General features: G+C 30.5%; 2 protein-coding genes across 2 annotated transcripts; both read right to left on the bottom strand.

Moving 5' to 3' along the window:
* Positions 1-1,390: 1,390 nt before the first annotated feature.
* On the bottom strand, positions 1,391-25,427 carry LOC144841255 (cubilin-like). Its single transcript, XM_078697518.1, has 31 exons — positions 25,385-25,427; positions 23,971-24,030; positions 22,818-23,150; positions 22,562-22,612; positions 22,298-22,402; positions 21,435-21,482; positions 20,831-20,881; positions 19,947-20,294; positions 19,610-19,660; positions 19,327-19,431; positions 18,465-18,512; positions 17,094-17,144; positions 16,800-16,904; positions 16,350-16,397; positions 13,436-13,486; positions 13,142-13,246; positions 12,692-12,739; positions 10,499-10,549; positions 10,216-10,320; positions 9,830-9,877; positions 9,608-9,658; positions 8,725-9,072; positions 7,999-8,331; positions 7,387-7,734; positions 6,660-6,992; positions 5,950-6,297; positions 4,280-4,612; positions 3,571-3,918; positions 2,845-3,177; positions 2,135-2,482; positions 1,391-1,740 (listed from the first exon to the last, which is right to left on the bottom strand). Exons 1-31 carry the CDS (start codon positions 25,425-25,427, stop codon positions 1,391-1,393), a joined length of 5,328 nt encoding a protein of 1,775 aa, XP_078553644.1.
* LOC144841256 (CUB domain-containing protein 2-like) lies at positions 10,744-12,515 on the bottom strand. Its single transcript, XM_078697519.1, has 3 exons — positions 12,447-12,515; positions 11,500-11,920; positions 10,744-11,093 (listed from the first exon to the last, which is right to left on the bottom strand). The coding sequence occupies exons 1-3, from the start codon at positions 12,513-12,515 to the stop codon at positions 10,744-10,746; spliced, it is 840 nt and encodes a 279-aa protein (XP_078553645.1).
* Positions 25,428-25,959: the final 532 nt, after the last annotated feature.

The following is a 25,959-nucleotide window of genomic DNA, read 5'->3' as shown; positions in this document are numbered from 1 at the left end:
GTCCTAGAGCAAACCCTCTGTTAACAACTGACAAGTCGGTTTGAAAAGTTACATTCAAGTGTGTTGTAACCAGAATAGAGTTGTTACTATTCCATTCTGTCAATAAAGTATCACCACTGACATCAACATAAGTTATAATCAAAAAGTCACAACAGTTTTCTAGCTCTATATCATAAAACGTGAGTAGAATTCCAGTATTTGGCGGACTTTCTACGATCCATTCGCAGTTGTGGTTGTTATCGTAGTTGTCAGGGTAATTTGGAGAAGTAATGTTGATAGCATCATTACTGTTTAGATAAATGTTTTCAACACAATCTGGTGATAAGAAGACAAGATTTGTTACTGATTAAGCAATAATTAAAAATATATAGTTGTAAGTTTATGTGGATATTGCTAATTATTGGTATAAGTAGTAGTATTAGGCTAGTTACACCTGTTTTTTTGTATAACTTTTCGGTGCATCTCTATGTTGTGAAATGAAGCTGTTTTTAGCAGTCGATTGATTAAATTATTATAGTATAATCAGTCGCATTTCTAGTAATGTAATCACAATACGTTTACTTTCTTCTTTAACTAATTTAGATTATAGTATTACCATTATATCTGGTTTTCAATAATATATTCTCTTTGATTGTTCCCCTATTTTCGTCTACAAAACTTTAATTGTTACACTGTGCAAAAAAATTATAGAATTCTAACCTAATAGTTCAATGACTTCAAGTCCTAGAGCAAACCCTCTATTCACAATTGAAAAATCTGTATAAAATCTTATGTTCAAGTTTGCTTTAGCTAGAATAGTTGTGTTAATACTTCTTCCAGTGAACATTTCCGTCACTTCGATGTTATCGATTACATCAACATAGGTGATTGTCAAAAAGTCACAGCATCTCTCTAGGTCTATGTCATAAAACGTGAGTAGAATTCCTGTATTCTGTGGACTATCCACAATCCATTCGCAGTTGTGGTTATCACCGTGGTTCAAAGGATAATTTGGAGAAGTTATGTTTACAACCTCGCTTGTGGTTAAATAAATGCTTTCAAAACAACCTGTTGAATCGAGAAAAACTTATGTTAGAAATAAGCTGATAGTTAATATCTTGATTTTTAGAATCATTTACGTTTCTATCTATTGGAAATATGTATTGATGTTCACGCTTTTTAAGAAGTAACACTATAATTGTATGTCCCGGTTTAGGATATTTACGTTTAGAAATAAAAAAAAACGAGCTTGTTCTTTATTTAAGATCATTAACTGCCTTTCTTTTCTCACAAATATTTTGAATATTAATGTCCGTATATGTAGCTTGTTAGAAATAAATATTGTCTTGAATTTATTTTAACATAATTAAAACTTATTCCTAACGTTCTGTAAACACATTATGCAAAATACTTAAAATGTTAACATACCTATGTCAATAACCTTAAGTCCTAGAGCAAACCCTCTGTTAACAACTGACAAGTCAGTTTGAAATGTTACATTCAAGTGTGTTGTAACCAGAACAGAGTTGTTACTATTCCATTCTGTCAAAAAAGTATCACCACTGACATCAACATAAGTTATAATCAAAAAGTCACAACAGCTTTCTAGCTCTATATCATAAAACGTGAGTAGAATTCCAGTATTTGGCGGACTTTCTACGATCCATTCGCAGTTGTGGTTGTTATCGTAGTTGTTAGGGTAATTTGGAGAAGTTATGTTGATAACATCATTACTGTTTAGATAAATGTTTTCAACACAATCTGATAAGGTAAGAAGACAATATTTGTTATTAATTAAGCAATAATTGAAATATATAGTTGTAAGTGTATTTGGATATTGGTAATTGATGGTAGTAGTCTTGGTAGGGTAGATACACATGCTTTTTATAACTGTTTGGTGCATGTCTATGCTGTGAAATAAAGCCGCTTTTAGCACTCGACTGGTTATATATTATTATAGTATATTCCTAAAATAATCCGTTCCATTTCTAATGTAATAACAATAACTTCACGTCCTTCTTTTACTTTTGAGATAATAGTATTAGCATTTTAGCGGCTTTTCAATAATATTGCCTCTCTTATTGTTCCCTCTTTTTCCTGTACAAAAAATAGCTGTAAATTATTAAAATGTCAGAAAAAATTATAGAATTCTAACCTAATAGTTCAATAACTTCAAGTCCTAAAGCAAACCCTCTATTCACAATTGAAAAATCTGTATGAAATCTTATGTTCAAGTTTGCTTTAGCTAGAATAGTTGTGTTAATACTTCTTCCAGTGAACATTTCCGTGACTTCGATGTTGTCGATGACATCAACATAAGTAATTGTCAAAAAGTCACAGCATCTCTCTAGGTCTATGTCATAAAACGTGATTAGAATTCCTGTATTCTGAGGACTATCCACAATCCATTCGCAGTTGTGGTTATCACCGTGGTTCAAAGGATAATTTGGAGAAGTTATGTTTACAACCTCGCTTGTGGTTAAATAAATGCTTTCAAAACAACCTGTTGAATCGAGAAAAACTTATGTTAGAAGTAAGCTAATAGTTAATATCTTGATTTATAGAATCATTTACCTTTTTTATTTATTGGAAATATGTATTGATGTTCACGCTTTTTAAAAAGTAACACTATAATTGTATGTCCCGGTTTAGGATATTTACCATTAGAAATTAAAAAAAAACGAGCTTGTTCTTTATTTAAGATCATTAACTGCCTTTCTTTTCTCATAAATATTTTAAATATTAATTTCCGTATATGTAGCTTGTTTGAAATAAATATTGTCTTGAATTTATTTTAACATAATTAAAACTTATTCCTAACGTTCTGGAAACACATTGTGCAAAATATTTAAAATGTTAACATACCTATGTCAATAACCTTCAGTCCTAAAGCAAACCCTCTGTTAACAACTGAAAAGTCAGTTTGAAAAGTTACATTCAAGTGTGTTGTAACCAGAATAGAGTTGCTACTATTCCATTCTGTCAATAAAGTATCACCACTGACATCAACATAAGTTATAATCAAAAAGTCACAACAGCTTTCTAGCTCTATATCATAAAACGTGAGTAGAATTCCAGTATTTGGCGGACTTTCTACGATCCATTCGCAGTTGTGGTTGTTATCGTAGTTGTCAGGGTAATTTGGAGAAGTAATGTTGATAGCATCATTACTGTTTAGATAAATGTTTTCAACACAATCTGGTGATAAGAAGACGAGATTTGTTACTGATTAAGCAATAATTAAAAATATATAGTTGTAAGTTTATGTGGATATTGCTAATTATTGGTATAAGTAGTAGTATTAGGCTAGTTACACCTGTTTTTTTGTATAACTTTTCGGTGCATCTCAATTTTGTGAAATGAAGCTGTTTTTAACAGTCGATTGATTAAATTATTATAGTATAATCAGTCGCATTTCTAGTAATGTAATCACAATACGTTTACTTTCTTCTTTAACTTATTTAGATTATAGTATTACCATTATATCTGGTTTTCAATAATATATTCTTTTTGATTGTTCCCCTATTTTCGTCTACAAAAAAACAATAACTTTAATAGTTACACTGTGCAAAAAAAGTATAGAGTACTAACCTAATATTTTAATGACTTCAAGTCCTAGAGCAAACCCTCTATTCACAATTGAAAAATCTGTATAAAATCTTATATTCAAGTTTGCTTTAGCTAGAATAGTTGTGTTAATACTTCTTCCAGTGAACATTTCCGTCACTTCGATGTTATCGATGACATCAACATACGTGATTGTCAAAAAGTCACAGCATCTCTCTAGGTCTATGTCATAAAACGTGAGTAGAATTGCTGTATTTTGCGGACTATCCACAATCCATTCGCAGTTGTGGTTATCACCGTGGTTCAAAGGATAATTTGGAGAAGTTATGTTTACAACCTCGCTTGTGGTTAAATAAATGCTTTCAAAACAACCTGTTGAATCGAGAAAAACTTATGTTAGAAATAAGCTAATAGTTAATATCTTGATTTATAGAATCATTTACGTTTCTATTTATTGGAAATATGTATTGATGTTCACGCTTTTTAAGAAGTAACACTATAATTGTATGTCCCGGTTTAGGATATTTACGTTTAGAAATTAAAAAAAAACCAGCTTGTTCTTTATTTAAGATCATTAACTGCCTTTCTTTTCTCACAAATATTTTGAATATTAATTTCCGTATATGTAGCTTGTTTGAAATAAATATTGTCTTGAATTTATTTTAACATAATTAAAAGTTATTCCTAATGTTCTGTAAACACATTATGCAAAATACTTAAAATGTTAACATACCTATGTCAATAACCTTAAGTCCTAGAGCAAACCCTCTGTTAACAACTGACAAGTCGGTTTGAAAAGTTACATTCAAGTGTGTTGTAACCAGAATAGAGTTGTTACTATTCCATTCTGTCAATAAAGTATCACCACTGACATCAACATAAGTTATAATCAAAAAGTCACAACAGATTTCTAGCTCTATATCATAAAACGTGAGTAGAATTCCAGTATTTGGCGGACTTTCTACGATCCATTCACAGTTGTGGTTGTTATCGTAGTTGTCAGGGTAATTTGGAGAAGTTATGTTGATAACATCATTACTGTTTAGATAAATGTTTTCAACACAATCTGATGAAGTAAGAAGACAATATTTGTTATTAATTAAGCAATAATTGAAATATATAGTTGTAAGTGTATTTGGATATTGGTAATTGATGGTAGTAGTCTTGGTAGGGTAGATACACATGCTTTTTGTAACTGTTTGGTGCATGTCTATGCTGTGAAATAAAGCCGCTTTTAGCACTCGACTGGTTATATATTATTATATTACATAGCCTATGTAAATACGTGAACGTGATTGGTTGAAACTGCATCACATGACTGTCGCTTCGAGGATCGTAAATCGTATATATCCTCGAGAACGATGATATTGACTGAGTAATTTTCGCGTAATTATCGTGTCCCCTGTCATTAATCATATACATTCTCGAGTTCGATGATATTGACTGTGTAATTTTCGTGTGGCAACACTCGCGTTCGCCGATAAATAAACAAAAGTCATCTACTGGATTTGAACTCGGGTGGAATTGTCACTCCATCGCAAGACAACGCTTCCGCCGCTGCGCCACGGAAGTTGCTTCAAGAAATTATTCATCTAAACTATTTAAACTATGCATACATAGCGCCCTCATTTGTTATTAGTCCTCCCTAAATGTGATGAAACACCGTTTGTGATTGGTCAATACTCACGGTAGTAACCTAGTAACTAGTACGCGCTGAACATCCGGTGATTCGGCTTCTCGAAGAGAAGACGATGAATTGTTTATTCGGCCTACCTGATTATAATATTATTATTAATAGGCTTATTGATGGAAATTCTTCTGTTAATTTAAACGACCTAGGCCTAAGTGAATATTTTATTGCCAAGGAATCATTAATTAGTAATTATCTGTATATTATTCTTCGCAAGGTAAGGTGTCTAGGCAGGAGGCTTGTTTACATACAATACAAATACTATAGAATAGGAGGCCTAGCCTAGCTTCACCCAACCCAGCAGACTTGTTCTTGGCTATATAATATAACAGATATCGCCTTTTATATCGGTGAAATATAAGATTTAACATCCCCTCGGGATGATATTATGTTCTCGGGGAATTATATATCCCTCAGCTGCCGCTTCGGGATATATATATTCCCTCGAACATAATATCATTTCCTCGGGGATGTCAAATCTTATATTTCACCTCTAAGCAGGCAATATCTGTATAATAGTATATTCCTAAAATAATCCGTTCCATTTCTAATGTAATAACAATAACTTCACGTCCTTCTTTTACTTTTGAGATAATAGTATTAGCATTTTAGCGGCTTTTCAATAATATAGCCTCTCTTATTGTTCCCTCTTTTTCGTGTACAAAAAATAGTGTAAATTATTAAAATGTCAGGAAAAATTATAGAATTCTAACCTAATAGTTCAATGACTTCAAGTCCTAAAGCAAACCCTCTATTCACAATTGAAAAATCTGTATGAAATCTTATGTTCAAGTTTGCTTTAGCTAGAATAGTTGTGTTAATACTTCTTCCAGTGAAAATTTCCGTGACTTCGATGTTGTCGATGACATCAACATAAGTAATTGTCAAAAAGTCACAGCATCTCTCTAGGTCTATGTCATAAAACGTGAGTAGAATTGCTGTATTTTGCGGACTATCCACAATCCACTCGCAGTTGTGGTTGTCACCGTGGTTCAAAGGATAATTTGGAGAAGTTATGTTTACAACCTCGCTTGTGGTTAAATACATGCTTTCAAAACAACCTGTTGAATCGAGAAAAACTTATGTTAGAAATAAGCTAATAGTTAAAATCTTGATTTATAGAATCATTTACGTTTCTATTTATTGGAAATATGTATTGATGTTCACGCTTTTTAAGAAGTAACACTATAATTGTATGTCCCGGTTTAGGATATTTACGTTTAGAAATTAAAAAAAAAACGAGCTTGTTCTTTATTTAAGATCATTAACTGCCTTTCTTTTCTCACAAATATTTTAAATATTAATTTCCGTATATGTAGCTTGTTTGAAATAAATATTGTCATGAATTTATTTTAACATAATTAAAACTTATTCCTAACGTTCTGTCAACACATTATGCAAAATACTTAAAATGTTAACATACCTATGTCAATAACCTTCAGTCCTAAAGCAAACCCTCTGTTAACAACTGAAAAGTCAGTTTGAAAAGTTACATTCAAGTGTGTTGTAACCAGAATAGAGTTGTTACTATTCCATTCTGTCAATAAAGTATCACCACTGACATCAACATAAGTTATAATCAAAAAGTCACAACAGATTTCTAGCTCTATATCATAAAACGTGAGTAGAATTCCAGTATTTGGCGGACTTTCTACGATCCATTCACAGTTGTGGTTGTTGTCGTAGTTGTCAGGGTAATTTGGAGAAGTTATGTTGATAGCATCATTACTGTTTAGATAAATGTTTTCAACACAATCTGATGAGGTAAGAAGAGAATATTTGTTATTAATTAAGCAGTAACTGAAATATATAGTTGTAAGTGTATTTGGATATTGGTAATTGATGGTAGTAGTCTTGGTAGGGTAGATACACATGCTTTTTATAACTGTTTGGTGCATGTCAATGCTGTGAAATAAAGCCGCTTTTAGCACTCGACTGGTTATATATTATTATAGTATATTCCTAAAATTATCAATTCCGTTTCTAATGTAATAACAATAACTTCACGTCCTTCTTTTACTTTTGAGATAATAGTATTAGCATTTTAGCGGCTTTTCAATAATATAGCCTCTCTTATTGTTCCCTCTTTTTCGTGTACAAAAAATAGCTGTAAATTATTAAAATGTCAGAAAAAATTATAGAATTCTAACCTAATAGTTCAATGACTTCAAGTCCTAGAGCAAACCCTCTATTCACAATTGAAAAATCTGTATGAAATATTATGTTCAAGTTTGCTTTAGCTAGAATAGTTGTGTTAATACTTCTTCCAGTGAACATTTCCGTGACTTCGATGTTGTCGATGACATCAACATAAGTAATTGTCAAAAAGTCACAGCATCTCTCTAGGTCTATGTCATAAAACGTGAGGAGAATTGCTGTATTTTGCGGACTATCCACAATCCATTCGCAGTTGTGGTTGTCACCGTAATTCAAAGGATAATTTGGAGAAGTTATGTTTACAACCTCGCTTGTGGTTAAATACATGCTTTCAAAACAACCTGTTGAATCGAGAAAACTTATGTTAGAAATAAGCTAATAGTTAAAATCTTGATTTATAGAATCATTTACGTTTCTATTTATTGGAAATATGTATTGATGTTCACGCTTTTTAAGAAGTAACACTATAATTGTATGTCCCGGTTTAGGATATTTACGTTTAGAAATTTAAAAAAAAACGAGCTTGAATTTATTTTAACATAATTAAAACTTATTCCTAACGTTCTGTAAACACAATATGCAAAATACTTAAAATGTTAACATACCTATGTCAATAACCTTCAGTCCTAAAGCAAACCCTCTGTTAACAACTGAAAAGTCAGTTTGAAAAGTTACATTCAAGTGTGTTGTAACCAGAATAGAGTTGTTACTATTCCATTCTGTCAATAAAGTATCACCACTGACATCAACATAAGTTATAATCAAAAAGTCACAACAGATTTCTAGCTCTATATCATAAAACGTGAGTAGAATTCCAGTATTTGGCGGACTTTCTACGATCCATTCGCAGTTGTGGTTGTTATCGTAGTTGTCAGGGTAATTTGGAGAAGTTATGTTGATAGCATCATTACTGTTTAGATAAATGTTTTCAACACAATCTGGTGATAAGAAGACGAGATTTGTTACTGATTAAGCAGTAATTAAAAATATATAGTTGTAAGTTTATGTGGATATTGCTAATTATTGGTATAAGTAGTAGTATTAGGCTAGTTACACCTGTTTTTTTGTATAACTTTTCGGTGCATCTCTATTTTGTGAAATGAAGCTGTTTTTAACAGTCGATTGATTAAATTATTATAGTATAATCAGTCGCATTCCTAGTAATGTAATCACAATACGTTTACTTTCTTCTTTAACTTATTTAGATTATAGTATTACCATTATATCTGGTTTTCAATAATATATTCTCTTTGATTGTTCCCCTATTTTCGTCTACAAAAAAACAATAACTTTAATAGTTACACTGTGCAAAAAAAGTATAGAGTACTAACCTAATAGTTTAATGACTTCAAGTCCTAGAGCAAACCCTCTATTCACAATTGAAAAATCTGTATAAAATCTTATATTCAAGTTTTCTTTAGCCAGAATCGTCGTGTTAATACTTCTTCCAGTGAACATTTCCGTCACTTCGATGTTATCGATTACATCAACATACGTGATTGTCAAAAAGTCACAGCATCTCTCTAGGTCTATGTCATAAAACGTGAGTAGAATTCCTGTATTCTGTGGACTATCCACAATCCATTCGCAGTTGTGGTTATCACCGTGGTTCAAAGGATAATTTGGAGAAGTTATGTTTACAACCTCGCTTGTGGTTAAATAAATGTTTTCAAAACAATCTGTTGAATCGAGTAAAACTTATGTTAGAAATAAACTAATCGTTAATACCTTGATTTAGAGAATCATTTACGTTTCTATTTTTTAGAAATACTTATTGATGTTCACAATTTTAAGAAGTAATACTATAATTTACGTTTAGAAATATATAGAGAGATACGTGTAATTCCAACGATGCGATCAGTCGATACGGTTGGTCGGCTGTCGAGACTAAACACTGTTTTAATTTGGAGGCACGGTATTGTAAATCCGGCCATTTCGGTACACAGCAGACGAGGTTGCGTAGTTGATACGTAACGTAAAAACTCGCGAAACATGGCCTCTGTTATTTTTTTGCAATTTTTAGTGTTTATTCTTAAAATTCAGGAAAGTGATATAGCCTATCCTGTGCGGCCCATCAAGAAACATTAGTGTGCCAAATGTCAGCACGTACCATTCAGCGACCAATTTATTAGCATTAATATATAGATACTTTATTAAATATAATACATTTTTAAAGAAATGTTTAAAAAGTCATGCTGTGTGTATTGTACCTACCATTTACCATCGTTGAGTTACTACTCTCTCTTTGAACGTCTGCTGTCGCATCTACAATTAAATGTGTGATATTCATGTGAGTGATGAAAGCTTATTTTACTGTAAGTAAGTAAAATGTAGAAATATTCTTAAACATAGGCCTAATCTTCATAAAGTTTGTGGATATAGACCTATGCTTAAATACTAGTATTTTGATATGACCTTAAAGACAATTAAACTTACCGGTTATGGTAACCCATTCAGTAACTATTTCTGTGCCTAAAGATGTATCTAAAGTAAAAATAGGTGATAAAAAATTTAGTAAGCAAGATAATCTACAGGAAAAAACAATCTTCATTAAAAACATGGATGTGACTTAAAGTTGACTTACCACCACCTATCGTAGTCGCTATATTATTAAGGTTCTCGAAAGTTTTGTCATCGTTTCAAATTGAATAATTAATTATTCACTATGTCACCGGGCGGTTTAAAATTTAATAAAATAATTGACATATTACATTATATACCGATATATAAATAATAAATATATTTTAGATATAAACGGTACGGTACCGGCAATTACAAGTAATTTAAAACTAGAAAATTGTTTAAACAATTTTCAATCTTACTTTGACACAGCATTAAATAGTCCGGACAACAGTCGTTGAGTTCTTCACAGACGTTATCGCAATAACAGTTTTTGTCCCACCTACCACATTTGCCTACACAGCTACCTTCAAATAGAAACGTATCAATATATAAAGGACACATTTCGGTAAATCGCTTGTTAACTTCTAAAATGTTTACTTAATGGTATAGAAAGTTGATACATACGTTTGGTAACGAAATGAAAACCATTACACTAATGTGATTAATTTATAAAATATGCAAATGCTGTATGATTGTACTTACCATTTACCATCGTTGAGTTAGTAGTCCCTGTTTGTAATTCTGTTGTTGCATCTACAATTACATTTATGATATTCATGAAACAATAAATAATTCTAGTATCGAGCTTGTTCTTAAGATCTCACAAATATTTGTAATCTCAAATATTAATTATGTATAGCTTGTTTGAAATAAATATTGTCTTTAATTTTATTTTAACATAAATAAAACTTACTACTAGCGTTCTGTAAAAACATTATGTAAAATACTTAAAATGTTAGCATACCTATGTCAATAACTTTCAGTCCTAGAGCAAACCCTCTGTTAACAACTGACAAGTCAGTTTGAAAAGTTATATTCAAGTGTGTTGTAACCAGAATAGAGTTGTTACTAGTCCATTCTGTCAGTAAAGTATCACCACTGACATCAACATAAGTTATAATCAAAAGGTCACAACAGTTTTCTAGCTCTATATCATAAAACGTGAGTAGAATTCCTGTATTTTGTGGACTTTCTACGATCCATTCACATTTGTGGTTGTTGTCGTAGTTGTCAGGGTAATTTGGAGAAGTTATGTTGATAAAATCATTACGATTTAGATAAATGTTTTCAACACAATCTGGTGATAAGAAGACAAGATTTGTTACTGATTAAGCAACAATTTAACGACATAAAATATGTAGTTGTAAGTTTATCTGGATATTGCTAATTAATGGTAATAGTAGTATTATAGACTAGTTACACCTGTTTTTATAACTTTTGTTGCATCTCTATGTTGTGAAATGAAACTCTTTTTAACAGTCGACTAATTAAATTGTTAGAGTATATTCCTAAAATAATCACATTTCTAGTAATGTAATCACAATAAGTGTACCTTTTTTAACTTATTTAAAGCATAGTATTACCATTATATCTGGTTTTTAAAAAAATAATATACTGTCTTTGATTGTTCCCTTATTTTGGTCTACACAAAAAACAATAACTTCAAATTATTACACTGTGCAAAAAAAGTTTATAATACTAACCTAATAGTTCAATGACTTCAAGTCCTAGAGAAAACCCTCCATTCATAATTGAAAAATCTGTATGAAATCTTATGTTCACGTTTTCTTTAGCTCGAATAGTTGTGTTAATACTTCTTCCAGTGAAAATTTCCGTCACTTCGATGTTATCGATGACGTCAACATAAGTGATTGTCAAAAAGTCACAGCATCTCTCTAGGTCTATGTCATAAAACATGAGTAGAATTCCAGTATTTTGTGGACTTTCTAAGATCCATTCGCAGTTGTGGTTGTTATCGTAGTTGTCAGGGTAATTTGGAGAAGTTATGTTGATAACATCATTATTGGTTAAATATATGTTTTCAACACAATCTGGTGAGGTAAGAAGACACGATTTGTTACTGATTAAGCAATAAATGAAAGACACAAGAAACGAAATGTATAGCTGTAAGTGTATTTGGATATTGCTAATTGATGGTAGTAGTCTTAGGCTAGATAAAAATGCTTTTTATAACTGTTTTTTTATATTTTTTTTATTCAGTATATTACACAGAAGCGCCTTACAAGGTGGAACCACCTTAGCTTCAAGGCGACTCAGAATAACAAATACAACATTTTAAAACAAAAAACTAACAGAAACATCAATCAAATCTTCCAGAATTAACAAGAAATTGTTGTACATAATAAAAACAATAAAGCATTTTCACAATTCGAAAGAAGATCGGAATCAAAAATAAAAATTTCACTTAAAAATTTAAAATTATACGTTAAAGATGGTGCATGTCTATGCTGTTTTTAACAGTTGACTGATTAAATTGTTATAGTATATTCCTAAAATAATCCGTTCCATTTTTAATATAATAACAATAACTTCACGTCCTTCTTCTTCCTACAAATACTTTATTAAATATAATAGATTTTAAAAGAAATATTTAAAATGTCATGCTGTGTGTATTGTACCTACCATTTACCATCGTTGAGTTACTACTCTCTCTTTGAACGTCTGCTGTCGCATCTACAATTAAATGTGTGATATTCATGTGAGTGATGAAAGCTTATTTTTACTGTAGGTCTACCGTAGCTAAAATCATATCAATCTTACAAGAGAGAATACAAAATGTAACAATATTCCTAAACACAGGCCTAATCTTCAAAAGTTTGTGGATATACTTAAATATTAGCATTTTGATATGACGTTAAAGACAATTAAACTTACCGGTTATGGTAACCCATTCAGTAACTATTTCTGTGCCCAAAGAAATATCTAAAGTAAAAGAAGGTGATAAACAACAAATGTAAGAGGCAAGATAATCTACAGGAAAAAACAACTACTAATCTTCATGATTAGATTAAGAACAGGCTGCATTAAACCAACCTATTATACTGTACTTCAAAAGGTTTCAGTATTTAAAAAACATGAATGTGACTTACCACCTATCGTAGTCGATATATTATTAAGGTTCTCAAAGATTTTCTCATCGTTTCAAATTGAATAATTAATTAATATTCACTATGTCACCGGGCGATTTAAAATTTAATAAAACAATATATATATATTACATTATATACCGATATATAAATAATAAATATATTTTAGACGGTACGGTACCGTGCAATTACAAGTAATTTAAAACTAGAAACATTTTTAAACAATTTTCAATCTTACTTTGACACAGCATTAAATAGTCCGGACAACAGTCGGTAAGTTCTTCACAGGCGTTATCGCAATAACAGTTTTTGTCCCACCTACCACATTTGCCTACACAGCTACCTTCAAATAGAAACGTATCAATATATAAAAGACACATTTCGGTAAATCGCTTGTTAACTTCTAGAATGTTTACTTAATGGTATAGAAAGTTGATATATACGTTTGGTAATGATTTTAACACATGGTGAAAACCATTACACTAATGTGATTAATTTATGAAATATGCAAATGCTGTATGATTGTACTTACCATTTACCATCGTTGAGTTAGTAGTCCCTAATTGTAATTCTACTGTTGCATCTACAATTAAATTTATGATATTCATGGAATTAAATAATTCTAGTATCGAGCTTGTTCCTCATTTAAGATCTCACAAATATGTGTAATTTTAAATATTCATTATTTATAGCTTGTTTGAAATAAATATTGTCTTTAATTTTATTTTAACATAAATAAAACTGTGCAAAAAAAGTTTAGAATACTAACCTAATAGTTCAATGACTTCAAGTCCTAGAGCAAACCCTCTATTCACAATTGAATAATCTGTATGAAATCTTATGTTCACGTTTTCTTTAGCTCGAATAGTTGTGTTAATACTTCTTCCAGTGAACATTTCCGTCACTTCGATGTTATCGATTACATCAACATACGTGATTGTCAAAAAGTCACAGCATCTCTCTAGGTCTATGTCATAAAACGTGAGGAGAATTCCTGTATTCTGTGGACTGTCCACAATCCATTCGCAGTTGTGGTTATCACCGTGATTCAAAGGATAATTTGGAGAAGTTATGTTTACAACCTCGCTTGTGGTTAAATAAATGTTTTCAAAACAACCTGTTGAATCGAGAAAAACTTATGTTAGAAATAAGCTAATAGTTAATATCTTGATTTATAGAATCATTTACGTTTCTATTTTTTGGAAATACTTATTGATGTTCACAATTTTAAGAAGTAATACTATAATTTACGTTTAGAAATATAATAATAATAATAATAATAATAATAATATTTATTCGGTCATCAATGTAAAAATAACCAGGAATGAGAATAGGCTAAAGCCCAAACAGATTCTGCACTCACTCCATACAATACAATCAGTTAAAGATAAAACCATATACAAGAAAAATACAAATAAATTATACATAACATGAAATATAGTGTTTTGTTAGAGCCGCCTTAAATATTGAAATTGTTTGTGAATCTTTTATGTCATTTGGTATTTGCTCCCATAGTCTAGGAAAGGAAACAAATACAGAATTGTGAAAAGTATTGCCTTTCGAATTCCAACGTAAAAGCCTACCCGGACATCTTTCACTAGTTTTAATATACTCATTGAAAGAATGGGGACAGTAACCTTTCAACACCTTAAATCCTAATGAAAGTCTATGTAATTTAAACAAGTCATCAATAGATAATAATTCAAGCACTTTCAACCTATGAAAATAAGATGTGTCCCAGGAACCTTCCTTTCTAAACATTATTATCCTTGTTGCTTTCCTTTGTATACTTTCTATTCTATTAATATATGATTTCTCAAATGGTGCCCACATTGAACAACAGTAGGTAACCACTGGAAGTAATAGAGCTTTGTATAAGTTCAACATAGCTAACCAGGACATATTTTTACTACATTTTGAAATGAAACCAAGCAATCTGCTTGCTTTACAACATATATAATTAACTTGTGTATGACAAGACAACGAACTATTTACATAAACACCTAGAAATTTGAATTCTGTAACTTTAGGAATATTGTCTGATTCTATGGTATAATCCCAGTTAACTATCTCTTTACATCTTGTAACATGCATTACGGCGCATTTGACCGGATTTAAGGGAAGTTTGTTTACATTTGCCCATTTAGCAATTAAATCTAAATCCTTTTGAAGCAATTTACAATCATTATTGTTATAAATAGGACGTGATAATGTGTGATCATCAGCAAATTGAAAAAGTGAAGAAGAAATATTATTTACAATATCACTTACATAAATCAAAAATAAAAGAGGGCCCAAAACTGACCCTTGTGGTACCCCTGAAGTAACATTTACCCACTCTGACTTTTCTCCTCTGTAAATAACCCTTTGGCGTCTATTTGTAAGAAAATCTGTAATCCATGCATTAGTGTTTCCACCAATGCCACAGTTATTAAGTTTCTTAATTAATCTTTTATGAGACACCTTATCAAATGCAGACGAAAAATCAAGAAAAATAATATCAATATTTTTACAACCTTTAAGTTCTAAGCTCTGTGCCCATGAATGAAAAACCTTTGAAAGTAAAAGTTCAGTACTATACATTTGTCTAAACCCAAACTGATTTTCTGAAAGGATATTATTATATTCTAGATATTCCCTTAAGCGATAGCAAAGCAATTTCTCAATAATCTTACAAATTATATATAGAGAGATACGTGTAATTCCAACGATGCGATCAGTCGATACGGTTGGTCGGCTGTCGAGACTAAACACTGTTTTAATTTGAAGGCACGGTATTGTAAATCCGGCCATTTCGGTACACAGCAGACGAGGTTGCGTAGTTGATACGTAACGTAAAAACTCGCGAAACATGGTCTCTGTTATTTTTTTGCAATTTTTAGTGTTTATCCTTAAAATTCAGGAAAGTGATATAGCCTATCCTGTGCGGCCCATCAAGAAACATTAGTGTGCCAAATGTCAGCACGTACCATTCAGCGACCAATTTATTAGCATTAATGTATAGATACTTTATTAAATATAATACATTTTTAGTCGCGTGGACGCGACTCTATAGTTCACTATGTCGGTCGGTTGGTTGGTCGGTCTGTCTGTCTGTCGGTCCAGTATCACTATGCATTGTAGCACGCGACTTAATGGCTGTTGGCCTTGTTAAAGAAATGTTTAAAATGTCATGCTGTGTGTATTGTACCTACCATTTACCATCGTTGAGTTACTACTCTCTCTTTGAACGTCTGCTGTCGCATCTACAATTAAATGTGTGATATTCATGTGAGTGATGAAAGCTTATTTTTACTGTAGGTCTACCGTAGCTAAAATCATATCAATCTTACAAGAGAGAATACAAAATGTAACAATATTCCTAAACACAGGCCTAATCTTCAAAAGTTTGTGGATATACTTAAATATTAGCATTTTGATATGACGTTAAAGACAATTAAACTTACCGGTTATGGTAACCCATTCAGTAACTATTTCTGTGCCCAAAGAAATATCTAAAGTAAAAGAAGGTGATAAACAACAAATGTAAGAGGCAAGATAATCTACAGGAAAAAACAACTACTAATCTTCATGATTAGATTAAGAACAGGCTGCATTAAACCAACCTATTATACTGTACTTCAAAAGGTTTCAGTATTTAAAAAACATGAATGTGACTTACCACCTATCGTAGTCGATATATTATTAAGGTTCTCAAAGATTTTCTCATCGTTTCAAATTGAATAATTAATTAATATTCACTATGTCACCGGGCGATTTAAAATTTAATAAAACAATATATATATATTACATTATATACCGATATATAAATAATAAATATATTTTAGACGGTACGGTACCGTGCAATTACAAGTAATTTAAAACTAGAAAAATGTTTAAACAATTTTCAATCTTACTTTGACACAGCATTAAATAGTCCGGACAACAGTCGGTAAGTTCTTCACAGGCGTTATCGCAATAACAGTTTTTGTCCCACCTACCACATTTGCCTACACAGCTACCTTCAAATAGAAACGTATCAATATATAAAAGACACATTTCGGTAAATCGCTTGTTAACTTCTAGAATGTTTACTTAATGGTATAGAAAGTTGATATATACGTTTGGTAATGATTTTAACACATGGTGAAAACCATTACACTAATGTGATTAATTTATGAAATATGCAAATGCTGTATGATTGTACTTACCATTTACCATCGTTGAGTTAGTAGTCCCTAATTGTAATTCTACTGTTGCATCTACAATTAAATTTATGATATTCATGGAATTAAATAATTCTAGTATCGAGCTTGTTCCTCATTTAAGATCTCACAAATATGTGTAATTTTAAATATTCATTATTTATAGCTTGTTTGAAATAAATATTGTCTTTAATTTTATTTTAACATAAATAAAACTGTGCAAAAAAAGTTTAGAATACTAACCTAATAGTTCAATGACTTCAAGTCCTAGAGAAAACCCTCTATTCACAATTGAATAATCTGTATGAAATCTTATGTTCACGTTTTCTTTAGCTCGAATAGTTGTGTTAATACTTCTTCCAGTGAACATTTCCGTCACTTCGATGTTATCGATTACATCAACATACGTGATTGTCAAAAAGTCACAGCATCTCTCTAGGTCTATGTCATAAAACGTGAGGAGAATTCCTGTATTCTGTGGACTGTCCACAATCCATTCGCAGTTGTGGTTATCACCGTGATTCAAAGGATAATTTGGAGAAGTTATGTTTACAACCTCGCTTGTGGTTAAATAAATGTTTTCAAAACAATCTGTTGAATCGAGTAAAACTTATGTTAGAAATAAACTAATCGTTAATACCTTGATTTAGAGAATCATTTACGTTTCTATTTTTTAGAAATACTTATTGATGTTCACAATTTTAAGAAGTAATACTATAATTTACGTTTAGAAATATATAGAGAGATACGTGTAATTCCAACGATGCGATCAGTCGATACGGTTGGTCGGCTGTCGAGACTAAACACTGTTTTAATTTGGAGGCACGGTATTTGTAAATCCGGCCATTTCGGTACACAGCAGACGAGGTTGCGTAGTTGATACGTAACGTAAAAACTCGCGAAACATGGCCTCTGTTATTTTTTTGCAATTTTTAGTGTTTATTCTTAAAATTCAGGAAAGTCATATAGCCTATCCTGTGCGACTCAAGAAACATTAGTGTGCCAAATGTCAGCACGTACCATTCAGCGACCAATTTATTAGCATTAATATATAGATACTTTATTAAATATAATACATTTTTAAAGAAATGTTTAAAATGTCATGCTGTGTGTATTGTACCTACCATTTACCACCGTTGAGTTACTCCTCTCTCCTTGAAAGTCTGAAGTTGCATCTACAATTAAATGTATGATATTCATGTGAGTAATGAAAGCTTATTTTACTGTAAGTCTACCGTAGCAAAAATCATATCAATTTTACAAGAGACAATACAAAATGTAACAATATTCTTAAACATAGGCCTAATCTTCAAAAGTGTGTTGATATATGCATAAATACTATCATTTTGATATGACGTTAAAGACAATTAAACTTACCGGTTATGGTAACCCATTCAGTAACTATTTCTGTGCCCAAAGAAATATCTAAAGTAAAAAAAGGTGATAAACAACAAATGTAAGACGCAAGATAATCTACAGGAAAAAACAACTACTAATCTTCATGGTTAGATTAAGAATAACATTAAACCAACCTATTATACTTCAAAAGGTTTCAGTATTTAAAAACATGGATGTGACTTTAAGCTGACTTACCACCTATCGTAGTCGATTATTATGGTATGTTTATAATTCCATTAGAAAATTAGAATAGTAACTAGATTTGAACTCATCACTATGGACGATTTAGGTTATCCGCAGCGCAAGCGCCACGTGCACGTCATACGTTAGAATATTGCGCACAGAAAAACGATTATGCCATTAAAAAAATGTTAGTGTGCTCTCTCCACCAAGTGCGGATAACCAATTATTTAAACAATTTACTTATATTTAATAAGACGATCGATTAAACAAATGTAAGTTGATTTCATAGTTTGTATTCATCTAATCTAACATAATATAATACCTTAATTAATAATGAGTTGTCTATATAATACCCAGTTTTTAGCAAAGGACGTTAATATATTACAAATGTAGTTACAATTAGCACGTCTGCATTCTAAGCAGATGGTTCCAAGTTCGAATCTTGGTCTGGCGACTTCTTTTTTTATTTTCAAGATTTTCTCATCGTTTCAAATTGAATAATTAATTAATATTCACTATGTCACCAGGCGGTTTAAAATTTAATTAAATAATTTACATATTACATTAGGCCTATATACCCATATATAAATAATAAATATATTTTAGATATAAACGGTAATTTAAAACTAGAAAATTGTTTAAATAATTTTAAACCTACTTTGACACAGCATTAAATAGTCCGGACAACAGTCGTTGAGTTCTTCACAGACGTTATCACAATAACAGTTTTTGTCCCATCTACCACATTTGCCTAAACAGCTCCCTTCAAATAGAAACGTATCAATATATAAAGTACACATTTCGGTAAATCGCTTGTTAACTTCTAAAATGTTTACTTAATGGTATAGAAAGTTGATACATACGTTTGGTAACGAAATGAAAACCATTACACTAATGTGATTAATTTATAAAATATGCAAATGCTGTATGATTGTACTTACCATTTACCATCGTTGAGTTAGTAGTCCCTGTTTGTAATTCTGTTGTTGCATCTACAATTACATTTATGATATTCATGAAATAATAAATAATTCTAGTATCTAATTTGGTGCATTTATATGCTGTGAAATGAAGCCGATTTATTAAATTATTAGAGTATATTCCTAAATAATCGCATTTCTAGTAATGTAATCACAATAAGTTTACTTTCTTCTTTAACTTATTTAAAGCATAGTATTACCATTATATCTGGCTTTTAATAATATACTCTTTTTGATTATTTCCTTATTTTCGTCTACAAAAAAACAATAACTTAACAAAAAAGTATAGAATACTAACCTAATAGTTCAATGACTTCAAGTCCTAGAGCAAACCCTCTATTCACAATTGAATAATCTGTATAAAATCTTATGTTTACGTTTTCTTTAGCTAGAATAGTTGTGTTAATACTTCTTCCAGTGAAAATTTCCGTCTCTTCGATGTTATCGATGACGTCAACATAAGTGATCGTCAAAAAGTCACAGCATCTCTCTAGGTCTATGTCATAAAACGTGAGTAGAATTCCTGTATTTTCCGGACTATACACAATCCATTTGCAGTTGTGGTTGTCATCGTGGTTCAAAGGATAATTTGGAGAAGTTATGTTTACAACCTCGCTTGTGGTTAAATAAATGTTTTCAAAACAATCTGTTGAATCGAGTAAAACTTATGTTAGAAATAAACTAATCGTTAATACCTTGATTTAGAGAATCATTTACGTTTCTATTTTTTAGAAATACTTATTGATGTTCACAATTTTAAGAAGTAATACTATAATTTACGTTTAGACATATATAGAGAGATACGTGTAATTCCAACGATGCGATCAGTCGATACGGTTGGTCGGCTGTCGAGACTAAACACTGTTTTAATTTGAAGGCACGGTATTTGTAAATCCGGCCATTTCGGTACACAGCAGACGAGGTTGCGTAGTTGATACGTAACGTAAAAACTCGCGAAACATGGCCTCTGTTATTTTTTTGCAATTTTTAGTGTTTATTCTTAAAATTCAGGAAAGTCATATAGCGTATCCTGTGCGGCTCATCAAGAAACATTAGTGTGCCAAATGCCAGCACGTACCATTCAGCGACCAATTTATTAGCACTAATATATAGATACTTTATTAATTATAATACATTTTTAAAGAAATGTTTAAAATGTCATGCTGTGTGTATTGTACCTACCATGTACTACCGTTGAGTTACTCCTCTCTCTTTGAAAGTCTGAAGTTGCATCTACAATTAAATGTATAATATTCATGTGAGTGATGAAAGCTTATTTTACTGTAAGTCTACCGTAGCAAAAATCATATCAATTTTACAAGAGACAATACAAAATGTAACAATACTCTTAAACATAGGCCTAATCTTCAAAAGTTTGTTGATATATGCATAAATACTATTATTTTGATATGACGTTAAAGATGTATTGTCCCCCTGAAAAAATAATTCTTAACAATTTTTTTTTTTAATATTCCGGATTAATGTAACACAATAGTTATCCACTTTGACCAAAAATTGGATCGAAAAAAAATGTATTTACCTGAAAAAAATGTGATTTAAAGCAAAAAATGGTCAAATTGGCTGCCAGCCAATGGATTTTTGGTTGAATTTAACCATTTATTTTGTCATTTTATAACTGAAAACATTATTTTTTTTCGTTTTTTTTCCATTGGACGTGATTGACTTTATTAAAACTACAAAATAACCTATTCAAAGTCTGATTTAATTAATTTTCATTTTTCATGTTTTTGGGGGACAATACATCTTTAAAGACAATTAAACTTACCGGTTATGGTAACCCATTCAGTAACTATTTCTGTGCCCAAAGAAATATCTAAAGTAAAAAAAGGTGATAAACAACAAATTTAATAAGCAAAATAATCTACAGGAAAAAACAACTACTAATCTTCATGATTTGATTAAGAATAACATTAAACCAACCTATTATACTTCAAAAGGTTTCAGTATTTAAAAACATGGATGTGACTTTAAGTTGACTTACCACCTATCGTAGTCGATTATTATGGTATGTTTATAATTCCATTAGAAAATTAGAATAGTAACTAGATTTGAACTCGTCACTATGGACGATTTAGGTTATCCGCAGCGCAAGCGCCACGTGCACGTCATACGTTAGAATATTGCGCACAGAAAAACGATTATGCCATTAAAAAAATGTTAGTGTGCCCTCTCCACCAAGTGCGGATAACCAATTATTTAAACAATTTACTTATATTTAATAAGACGATCGATTAAACATAATGTAAGTTGGTTTCATAGTTTGTATTCATCTAATCTAACATAATATAATACCTTAATTAATAATGAGTTGTCTATATAATATCCAGTTTTTAGCAAAGGACGTTAATATATTACAAATGTAGTTACAATTAGCACGTCTGCATTCCACGCAGATGGTTCCAAGTTCGAATCTTGGTCTAGCGACTTCTTTTTTTATTTTCAAGATTTTCTCATCGTTTCAAATTGAATAATTAATTAATATTCACTATGTCACCGGGCGGTTTAAAATGTAATTAAATAATTTACATATTACATTAGGCCTATATACCCATATATAAATAATAAATATATTTTAAATATAAACGGTAATTTAAAACTAGAAAATTGTGTAAATAATTTTAAACCTACTTTGACACAGCAATAAATAGTCCGGACAACAGTCGTTAAGTTCTTCACAGGCGTTATCGCAATAACAGTTTTTGTCCCATCTACCACATTTGCCTACACAGCTACCTTCAAATAGAAACGTATCAGTATATAAAGGACACATTTCGGTAAATCGCTTGTTAACTTCTAAAATGTTTACTTAATGGTATAGAAAGTTGAAATGAAAACCATTACACTAATGTGATTAATTTATAAAATATGCAAATGCTGTATGATTGTACTTACCATTTACCATCGTTGAGTTAGTAGTCCCTGTTTGTAATTCTGTTGCTGCATCTACAATTACATTTATGATATTCATGAAATATTAAATAATTCTAGTATCGAGCTTGTTCTTAAGATCTCACAAATATTTGTAATTTTAAATATTAATTATTTATAGCTTGTTTGAAATAAATATTGTCTTGCATTTTATTTTAACATAAAAAAACTTAAGCGTTCTGTAAAAACATTATGTAAAATACTTAAAATGTTAGCATACCTAAGTCAATAACCTTCAATCCTAGAGCAAACCCTCTTTTAACAACTGAAAAGTCAGTTTGAAAAGTTATATTCAAGTGTGTTGCAACTAGAATAGAGTTGTTACTATTCCATTCTGTCAGGAAAGTATCACCACTGACATCAACATAAGTTATGATCAAAAAGTCACAATAGCTTTCTAGCTCTAAGTCATAAAACGTGAGTAGAATTCCTGTATTCTGCGGACTTTCCACGATCCATTCGCAGTTGTGGTTGTTATCGTAGTTGTCAGGGTAATTTGGAGAAGTAATGTTGATAACATCGTTTTTGTTTAAATAAATATGTCCGACACAATCTGTTGAGTTAATACAAACATTAATTTGGTATTTCAAGGTGAATGCAATGACAAAACCTCAAAACCTAAATCTACCTTTCAAAATTCATCATGTGAATAATTACATCTTATTTGATACCGCCTAATTAAATCAGGATTCAATTAATGCGAAATATAAATCAATTGTTAAAACGTATTTCGTATTATTTTAATGAATGATAGTAAAGACATTATCGTTGATATAAAGTTTGCGGTACACTACGTATATTAGTTCTAAAAAGAACTGTTGAGTTTCTTGACGTTTCGATCAATATGCTTTGATCGTCTTCAGGAGTGAGAATCTGAGTATGATCAAAGCATATTGATCGAAACGTCAAGAAACTCAACAGTTATTTTAAGAACTAATATACGTAGTATACCGCAAACTTTAAAGACATTATCATTATGAATCAGCTTTTGTAACATTATTGATTTGATAATGGTTATTTTTAAACAGTTCATCATAGGTTCGTTTGTTTACCTTATCTATTGAGTTACTACTGTAACTATAATTAGAATCCGAGAGCCAGAATTGAAAATGTATTATTACTTAATACCGAGTTTATCTTTTTCCTCTTTTCATATCAACTTATACATACTATGAAAATATGAGCATTAATAAAATTACACTTTGAATAGGCCATTTTACAGTTAATTACTTCATATCTCTGTTATTACTTACAAACAAAAAAACCATTGATAAATGCTTATTTAACATTTAGAAAGACGCAAATGGTTTAAAGACAATTATAGAGATATACTTGTTTATTTAATTTCTTATATATATTGTATTTGTACTTACCATGTACTATCGTTGGAATATTATTATCTGTCTGGAATTCTATGTTTGCATCTGTATAGCCTAATAATACAGAATTGGTTTAATAAATAAATAAATATAAGACAATCAATTAATTGTCTATTAGACAATTAATTTATTAACCAAAAACTTCATTTTTCTCATATACTGTAATATTTGTGAAATGTCACTCTTCCCTGATCGTAAATACAACATAGCAACGAAAACAAAACCCAAGTAACAACATGCCTATGTCATAGTTGTTTATTTATGATTATTATTAAACTTTTTTTATCAGACTGAATCACGTTAAATTTTATTTATAGTATGTTCCATGTTCAGTTTAATTAAAAGTATTTTTAAATAAGTATGTTCCGATTGTACTGTTGTGTTGTATTTGATGTTTTACTTTTTCTAACATTTTTAAGCTGGTCACACGATTGCAAGTTTCAGATTTATTGCAATTCAGACAACAGTGCCAAATAAAGCGAAAAAAAGAAAACCACAAAATCTTTTGGACTTTAAGAACATACTCACAGATCGGTTAAATTATTCCATTGACAGTTAGATTTAAGTTTCTTAACTCATCTCAACTTTAACTCATGCACACACAGGGTTGAGTTTTTTCTCTTTTGTGAGATTCACTCACCTTTATTTCATATTTTTGTTACATACTTAGGCCCTATTTTGAATAAATAAATGTCTTTGTAATCAATCATGTCTTGTCTCAGTTCTTGTTTCTCTTATTTTGTTTTTACAGTATTGGCCTACTTAACACCACAGAGGCCAAACATTAATTTTTTAAACGCCCGGCCTGGTGATATTCTGAAAATTAATTATATAATATATAATATACATATATTTCTTTTTATATTACTTTGTTATAAGTTGAATTAAAGTAATACAACGAGGACTGAAATATTAATCAGAAGAACAAACAAAGTGGACATTTACCGGAAATTTGATATTATATATGATGAATCAGATATAACGGCGGTATTAATAAGGAAGGAAAAGACGATCAATAATGATAATCATGCTTATTGATTAGAGGTTGTCTAAAGCTTAATTTGGATTTTTAAATACAATATTTTATAGGCAAAGTGTAGCAATATCGGAAAGCGCTTCTTGTTTCAGATGCTTAAGGGCATATAGATAATATAGTTCACTATAATAATTATCTCTGGTACTAGCTATCAATCAAAATGCCTATAGGCCTAATATTGAATATTATGTTTACACATTTACTAATTATAAATAATATTGTACCTCTTATATTAAAGAGTTGTTGCTACAGGAATATCGCAAATGTAATAGGAAACACAATTTGAAACATAAATACATTAATTTACATTGAAAAATATGAATAAAATATTATGAACAACACGGCTTTTCCTGGTCAGCTGATGTTCTCTACCATTACGCTCAACACATTCAAACAACTCCTCAAATCCCACCATTTTAATTTGCGCTTTAATCAATAATCTTTGTTCTTTTATAACATTTTCTGTTGATTATTTAACGTTATAGAGGCGCTATATTAAATTATTATTATTATAATGTAGTCCAACGATCAAAGAACATTTAATAATTATAATAATAGTCTGTTCTTATATAGCGCATATAAGCAAGCTCTCAATGCGCTTTACATTAAAAATAAAAGCAGGAAATGTTAAATTAATGAAAAGTTAAACAAATTTTAATATGAACAGCAATAATGAAAGATATACAGTAATTCAGATTATAATTATATGTTTTGTAACTTTATCTCTTTTTCTGTTCTGTTATACGCCATATTGATTTCCCGACAAACTGTTATTATTTATTCTGAATTTATTTATATAAAAAGAGAATACAAAGCGATAGCAAAGCTAAAATACTAGTGCAAATATAAAAATAGAGCATATAAATATTTACAAATGAAGTAATAATATTGGACATACAGAATGAATTCAAGATAAATTAATATTGATTATGATTGTTTCCTTGAAA

The sequence above is a fragment of the Antedon bifida genome, chromosome 4, assembly GCF_963402885.1.
Source record: "Antedon bifida chromosome 4, ecAntBifi1.1, whole genome shotgun sequence".
Taxonomy (NCBI): domain Eukaryota; kingdom Metazoa; phylum Echinodermata; class Crinoidea; order Comatulida; family Antedonidae; genus Antedon; species Antedon bifida.
This window is presented reverse-complemented; position numbering and strand designations above follow the sequence as displayed.

Bases quoted from the DNA above. Each gene is read 5' to 3' on its own strand.
- LOC144841256 (XM_078697519.1), bottom strand. From the start codon at position 12,515: ATGAATATCACACATTTAATTGTAGATGCGACAGCAGACGTTCAAAGA. The intron at 11,921-12,446 runs GTAAATGGTAGG...ATACACTTACAG, and splicing joins AGAGTAGTAACTCAACGATG to CTATACATTTCGTTTCTTGT. The intron at 11,094-11,499 runs GTTAGTATTATA...TCTTATCACCAG, and splicing joins TGAAGTCATTGAACTATTAG to ATTGTGTTGAAAACATTTAT.
- LOC144841255 (XM_078697518.1), bottom strand. From the start codon at position 25,427: ATGGTGGGATTTGAGGAGTTGTTTGAATGTGTTGAGCGTAATG. The intron at 13,247-13,435 runs GTAAGTACAATC...TTCTATTTGAAG, and splicing joins TAACTCAACGATGGTAAATG to GTAGCTGTGTAGGCAAATGT. The intron at 1,741-2,134 runs GTTAGAATTCTA...TTACCTTATCAG, and splicing joins TGAAGTTATTGAACTATTAG to ATTGTGTTGAAAACATTTAT.